This window comes from Cajanus cajan, chromosome 10 (genome assembly GCF_000230855.2).
Source record: "Cajanus cajan strain Asha chromosome 10, NIPB_CcT2T_4, whole genome shotgun sequence".
Lineage (NCBI taxonomy): Eukaryota > Viridiplantae > Streptophyta > Magnoliopsida > Fabales > Fabaceae > Cajanus > Cajanus cajan.
In genome coordinates, this window is record NC_138526.1 from 15,101,204 (window position 1) to 15,109,149 (window position 7,946).

The window sequence follows — 7,946 nt, forward strand, 5'->3', positions numbered from 1 at the left end:
TTTATTATTATCCATCAATTTGAATTAATGAAATAAAGTATAAAACATTTTTCAAATTTTTAAAAAATTTGCAAACTTGATTTATGCATTAAGAACTTTAAATTCAACGGTTGGATTGTTGAAATTTGATGTAGAACATTGTAGACCCCTAAAATTGTCCGGGTCGGAAATAAAGCTCAAAGACTCTCAAAGACCGAAGGAAAGTCAGCCGGAAGGACTCCTGGAAGACCCTAGGATGATTCTTTGTAGGTCTAGAAGTCTTAGAGTAGCTTAGAATAAGGGTGTGCAAGGATTGGAGCTCAATACACCCTCCCAGAGGTTCAGTACGGCCGTACTGAGCCATTTGAACTGCAATACGGCCGTAGTGAACTCAATACGGCCGTACTGTAGTTCAAAAAAACTTCAGTACGGGCCGTAGTGAAATCAATACGGTCGTACTGAAGTTTTTGAACTTCAGTACGGCCGTACCAAATTCAATACGGCCGTACTGTAGTTCAAAAACCCAGTACGGGCCGTATTGGCCTCCCAGGCCGTATTGCGCCCCAATCCTATAAATAGGACGTCATTTGCACGTCCTCCCACACTTTTTCCAGACTTCTGGACCCTCGTGCTGAGTATTCTTGGGTTTTTGAGCTATTCTCTGCCCTAGAAGTCTCTCCGAGAGCCAATCCGACGAAGTTCTTGAGTCATGAGCCATTAGCTTGAGACTCGAACAAGTCGAAGGGAAATCTCTTTGATTTCCATAGTAAAAATTATCTTTAGGGAAAGGAGCGAGCGGACGTGTAGTGAGAAGGAGCGTCAAAAAGCCTCCTAAACTTCGTTTTGAATATATAAAAGCACGCTTCAAAGGTTTATTCCCAAAATCCTTTCTTTTACCGCTTTTTGATTGTTGCATTACACGTTTAAAGCTTTCATCATGTAAATATTTCACTTATAATCGTTTCTAATAAATAGGGGTAATTTAGTAACTTTACACTATTATTCATGAAATAATCTGTCATAGGGAACCCGAAAGGGGCGTTGTGGGGTGCTAACACCTTCCTCACACGTAACCGACTCCCTTACCCAACTCTGGTTGTAATGGCCGAAGTTGATTTACAAAAATCAATTGCCTTATATCTTTTTCCAATGTTTTGAGTAAAACATTGGTGGCGACTCCAAGAACCCCTTCTTTTTGCGAAAACCACTAATCCATGGAGGGTCCCGCTTGGGATTAACATGGATTGGTGAATCATTTAATAAAATTGTTAGCTCGATGAGGTCTCAGTTTGAGAATAAGTCGTTCTAACAATCCATCATTTTTCAAAACTGAATAAGAGTCCGACCATCGTCGCGAATGCCAATGTCCGTTTCGGCGGGTGGCGACAGATGGCGACTTCACTAGGGAAGCCTCGAGAGTCAGTCCCATTTAGTGATGGATTATTTCTAAAATGATAGTTCAAAATTACTTCATTACCCCTCGCTTGTATGATAATATGTTTTATCTAATTGGCTTTAATAACTGTTGGATGTTTAAATTTCCGCAATCGTTTGAAATACAAACTGCACACAAACCTTTGCACACAACAGTTCCCTCTATACCCAGGGGCATGAGTGGAAAGCCATAGGGAGTGGATGTTAGTACGGCCGGTTGTCGAATGGGTCTATAGGTGCCCGTAGACCGTTGTCGGAAAACATCACTCAAGGTGAAAACCATGAACTCGAGTCCGACAGTGCGTTGGAGCTTTCCATCGACTTACGACGAGAGGAATTGGGTCCCTATAATGGGGGCACCTTGGGGGCCTCAGACTAGTGAGAACAGTTAGAACCTCCTTGAATATGCACTTTTCTGCGGGATACCCCTACCTCGTGATTCGCTCGTGACTGTTCGTGGATGAGTGAATTGTTTGTGCATTGTTTATGTGACATTGTTTGAGCATACATTGCATTATTTAAACATACAACATTCCCTTTTTAAATAAGAATAAATAGGAATAAGAATCTTCCATTACATGGTGTTAACATCTACCCTCATCACATTCATGTAGGTAGTTTCCATTTTCACCCAAAAAAATACAAAAAAAACAAAATACCCAAAAAAAAAGAAAAAGGGTTATTTATCCAAACTAAGCAATATCATGCATCATCTTAGGAGCATCCCGAAAACATGATAATGCTTAGTTGAATAAACACAATGCATGCATATTCAACGCCATCATCTCATATCATGCATTCTTATCGAAGATCATGGAGGGATCTAGGGGAGTGCATTGCATACATCTCTCCTAGTAATTAATAAACATTAATAAAAAAGAAAGGATTAATCGATGCGTATGTTCAGAATGGATCGCACGCCGTTTGTTATTAAGTGTAAGCCAACAACCGCGCCAAGCGAACGCACATCAACTCCGTTGTTGGTAATCAAGACAAATAAAGGGGAAGGTCCGACACCGTTAAGGATCACTGCTCCAAGACCTTTTCCCTACGAATCGAATAAGGCTGTGCCATGGATATACAACATCCATTCTTCTGCCGACAGCGATATCTCTAACATCGCTGGACTTGGGGGCATGACTAGGAGTGACAGGATCTACACTCCCGAAGATCTTCATGATAAATCTCCCAAGAATAAAGGAAAAGAAAAAGAAAAAGAAAAACCGAGGAAAATAAAGAATCCGAGGAGGAGACAGACGAGCTGTTAAAATATATCCGACAGAGCGAGTACTCCATCGTGGATCAACTTCATAGGACGCCAGCAAAGATTACTCTGTTGTCGTTGATCCTAAGCTCCGAACCGCATCGACAAGCTCTGTTGAAAGTCTTGAACGAGGCATACGTGTCGCACACTATCTCCCAAGACAAGTTTGAGGGGATTGTTAGTCACATCACGGCTAATGATCACCTCACTTTCACCGATGAAGAGATCCCCGCTGAGGGACCGAATCACAACAAGCCCTTGCACATCTCTGTAAAGTGCAAGGAATATCACATCGCTAAAGTCTTGGTGGATAACGGATCTTCTTTGAATATGATGCCAAAAGAACGTTCGATCAAATGGCAATCAAGGGAATCCAAATGCGCCCGAGCAACATGATCGTCCGAGCTTTCGACGGTTCTAAAAGAGAAGTGGTGGGAGAAATTAATCTTCCAATCCAAATTGGACCCACCATCTTTAATGTCGAATTTCAAGTGATGGACATTACTCCCGCATACAGCTGTCTCCTCGGCCGACCTTGGATTCATGATGCGAAAGCTGTTCCCTCTACGCTCCACCAGAAAGTCAAATTCATAGTGGGTGACAAGCTGGTGACCATACAAGCTGAAGATGACATACTCATCAGCAAACCATCTGCCATACCTTGCGTGGATGCGGCAGAGGAAGCTCTAGAGACCGCCTTCCAAGCATTGGAGATTGCCAATGTCGAAACGTTTCCCCGAGAAATGAAGAAGGTAGCCTACATGCTCACCAAGAACGGATACTTGCCTGGACAAGGACTTGGCAAGGATTCCCAAGGAATTCCCGAGCTACCCATTATTAAGGATAATCCGGGGAAACAAGGGTTAAGATACAACCCTAATAAAGATCAAAGGACGAAGAGGAACCAAGGTCCTTCTCGACGTTCTTTAAGCCAGATCTTTAGGAAGGCCGGTTCACAAGCGTCAAGGCCGGTCGTCGTCATCAAGTGCTCTTCTCCTTCCAATAGGGATGTATAGACCTGATGACTATTAGAGATTACTCCTCGGGGACAGCCCGACCCCCGAGCCTCGATAGGGCACATGTTTCCACTATGATTATAATAAAATCATTCTTTATTAATTCTTACTGCTTCTCTTCTTGCTTGCAATAAATCTCTAGACCACATTATTTTAACCCTGTTTGAATAAGCATGAATGAGGTTAAAATTGTCTTAATAACAATAAACCCACATCATTTTTATGTGGAAGTGTGCGTGACAACTTGGAGCACCTTTCCTTGGCCTCGAGAAGTGCCATCATAGATAAAAAAGAAATCCTTTAAAAACAAAAATCATAAAAACAAAAAAAGCTCGGCAGGAAACCCAAAAAGGGGGCTGCGCAAAAATAAGAGCAAAGAACCCGCTAGTGTTCGTTTCGGCGGGTGGCGACAAACATGAGTTATTGAACGGAGTAAGTTTAAGTATACTTACTTTTAAAGTAAACGAATCTCTCTCTCTCTCTCTCTCTCTCTCTCTATCTATCTATCTATCTCTCTCTCTCTCTCTCTCTCTCTCTCTCTCTATCTATCTATCTATCTATCTATCTATCTATCTATCTATCTATCTATCTATATATATACCTAATAAATGTTGATAACCAAAAATGAATAAAATATTATAATTACATTTAATGCATCATTTAAGCTAATTATTAATACAATAATTATAATTAGCTTAAATGATGCATTAAATGTAATTATAATATTTTATTCATTTTTAGTTATAAACATTTATTATATATATATATATATTTATATATATATATATATATATATATTTATATATATATATATATTTTTTGACCCAAAAAGTAATATGATTAATATTTTTATTACATTAATAATTAGCTTAAATGATGCATTAAATGTAATTACAATATTATTTACTTTTGGTTATCAACATATATATATATATATATATATATATATATATATATATATGAGGGGGTTATAATTGCACCAATGTAACTTTTACTAAGTATTACACCGCTCAATAACTTTATATTAATCGTGAATTTTGTAAATCTAATTGTTAGATTGAAGGTTCATATCACTTTATACGTGTATATCAAATTTTGTTAAAATTGAACAATAACTTGAAGGTAATCAAAATGTTCATATTTTAGTATATTTTGAAATGAATATATTACGTCAATTTTGTTTTATAAAAATGAAGTATCAAATCATCTTGGATTAATATAAAATTTTGTATATATGATCTAAGAGATATGAACTTTCAACCTAACGGTTGGATTTACAAAATTCACATTTAATACAAAGTTATTGAGCGGTGTAATACTTAGTAAAAGTTACACTAGTGTAATTAACCTCCCTCTCTCTCTCTCTCTCTCTCTCTCTATCTATATATATATATATATATATATATATATATAGTAAAAGTAATATGATTAATATTTTTCTTACATGCTAATTATTAATGTAAGAAAAATATTAATCATATTACTTTTATTATATATATATATATATATATATATATATATATATATGAGAAGGGTTCAAATGACACCAGTGTAAATTTTGCTAAGTATTACACCATTTAATAAATTTATATTAAATGTGAATTTTTTTAAATCTAACTATTAAATTGAAAGTTCATATCACTTTATATGTGTTCGTCAAATTTTATTAAAATTGAAAAACAACTTAAAGGTAATCGAAGTGTTCATTTTATTATATTTTGAAATGTATATATTATGTAAATTTTATTTTATAAGAATGAAGAATCAAATTATCTTGGATTAATATAAAGTTAATGTTTATATTTTATTATATTTTAAAATGTACATATTACATCAATTTTGTTTTATAAGAATGAAGGATCAAATTATCTTGGATTAATATAAAATTTTGTATATATGATTTAAAAGTAAAAAAAAAAAAATTAATCTAACTATTAAATTTAGAAAATTAACATTTAATATAAAGTTATTAAGCGGTGTAATACTTAATAAAAATTACACTGGTATTGTTTGAAGCTTCCTAATATATAATATAATATAATATAATATAATATAATATAATATAATATAATATAATATAATATAATATAATATAATATAATATAATATAATATAATATAATATAATATAATATAATATAATATAATATAATATAATATAATATAATATAATATAATATAATATAATATAATATAATATAATATAATATAATATAATATAATATAATATAATATAATATAATATAATATAATATAATGTTGATAACTGAATAAAATGTTATAGTTACATTAATACATCATTTAAGTTAATTATTAATGCAATAAAAATATTAATCATATTACTTTTTTGGGTCAAGTTGGTCCCACCATTCGGTTATAAATACTTGTGCTCGAAGAACATGTATTACGTACAAGATGGACTCATCAAAGTATTACATCGGCAATTTGACATTCTTATTAGCTTTCTTGATTGTACTTTCAGGTAGGAAATAATGTTTGGTTTACGTTCTATTTCATATCTCGACAAAAAAAAAATGCAATTGTTTAAACTACATTTTATTGTCGAATAAAACTAAATCTTTTCCATGTTTATTAGGAAAAAAAACTAATGTTTTTCTTATTTTCTTGTTTTATTTGGGTATGCAGATGTATGTACTAAATTAGATGCAAGAGGATTCATCAACTTTAAAGATGTTAAAATAGGTCATTTAACTTCATCTGGTCCTAGTCCATCTAGGAGTGGACATCCAAAAATGTTGTTAGGGAGTGGTCCATATACTAAATCAGATGCAAGAGGATTCATCAACTTCAAAGATGTTAAAATAGGTCATTTAACTTCATCTGGTCCTAGCCCATCTGGGAGTGGACATCCAAAAATGTTGTTAGGGAGTGGTCCAAGTACTAATTCAGATGCAAGGGGATTCATCAACTTCAAAGATGTTAAAATAGGTCATTTAACTTCATCTGGTCCTAGTCCATCTGGGAGTGGACATCCAAAAATGTTGTTAGGGAGTGGTCCATATACTAAATCAGATGCAAGAGGATTCATCAACTTCAAAGATGTTAAAATAGGTCATTTAACTTCATCTGGTCCTAGCCCATCTGGGAGTGGACATCCAAAAATGTTGTTAGGGAGTGGTCCATATACTAAATCAGATGCAAGAGGATTCATCAACTTCAAAAATGTTAAAATAGGTCATTTAACTTCATCTGGTCCTAGCCCATCTGGGAGTGGACATCCAAAAATGTTGTTGGGGAGTGGTCCAAGTACTAAATCAAATGCAAGAGGATTTATCAACTTCAAAGATGTTAAAATAGGTCATTTAACTTCATCTGGTCCTAGCCCATCTGGGAGTGGACATCCAAAAATGTTGTTAGGGAGTGGTCCAAGTACTAATTCAGATGCAAGGGGATTCATCAACTTCAAAGATGTTAAAATAGGTCATTTAACTTCATCTGGTCCTAGCCCATCTGGGAGTGGACATCCAAAAATATTGTTAGGGAGTGGTCCATGTACTAAATCAGATGCAAGAGGATTCATCAACTTCAAAGATGTTAAAATAGGTCATTTAACTTCGTCTGGTCCTAGCCCATCTGGGAGTGGTCCTAGCTCATCTAGGAGTGGACATCCAAAAATATTGTTAGAGCCAAAATGGAAAATTATACAAAATCCTACGAGGTTAGGAAGTCCACATATAGATCCTTTAAATTATTCTAGTCCTAGCCCTGGAATAGGACACTAAAAAATGTTCTTTCAACCAAAATGGCCAGTTATAGAAAATCCTTAAGGTAAAAAAGCCAACAAGACCCTATCAGCTAAAGTGATACTATAAACTTTTTAAATAGTTTTTTTAAGGTTACTTTAGGCTTTGAAATAAATGTATCAAACTCATTGCATTTGAGAAATAAATGCTTATAATATTTAATATATATGTAACTCTTGTTGGATCGAGATAATATTTTGTTAATATTATTTTTAGTTGTTCTCTTATTTATAAATTTAAAAAATAAATAATCTGTACAAAACATTGGTTATGCACAAAAATCCATTTTATTTTTTTTCAAGAAAAATGTTGTCAAACAAACTAAATGACTAATGCAAACGTTAAGCTTATTTGCACTATTTTTTATTGTTTAAACATTTGTAAGAAAATACTAGATAAAAAATAAGTTACGCTAATATTATCACGCGATATGGTATCTATAGGAAAAATGTTTTTGTGATATATGATAGATTCTTATATGAAGATTATT

At 34.0% G+C, this 7,946-nt stretch overlaps 1 protein-coding gene across 1 annotated transcript; it reads left to right on the forward strand.

Moving 5' to 3' along the window:
• Positions 1-6,107: 6,107 nt before the first annotated feature.
• LOC109788216 (uncharacterized) lies at positions 6,108-7,667 on the forward strand. The gene is made up of 2 exons (XM_020346897.3): positions 6,108-6,174; positions 6,339-7,667. The coding sequence occupies exons 1-2, from the start codon at positions 6,108-6,110 to the stop codon at positions 7,433-7,435; spliced, it is 1,164 nt and encodes a 387-aa protein (XP_020202486.2). The 3' UTR covers positions 7,436-7,667.
• Positions 7,668-7,946: the final 279 nt, after the last annotated feature.

Bases quoted from the DNA above. Each gene is read 5' to 3' on its own strand.
- LOC109788216 (XM_020346897.3), top strand. From the start codon at position 6,108: ATGGACTCATCAAAGTATTACATCGGCAATTTGACATTCTTATTAGCT. The intron at 6,175-6,338 runs GTAGGAAATAAT...TTGGGTATGCAG, and splicing joins TTTCTTGATTGTACTTTCAG to ATGTATGTACTAAATTAGAT.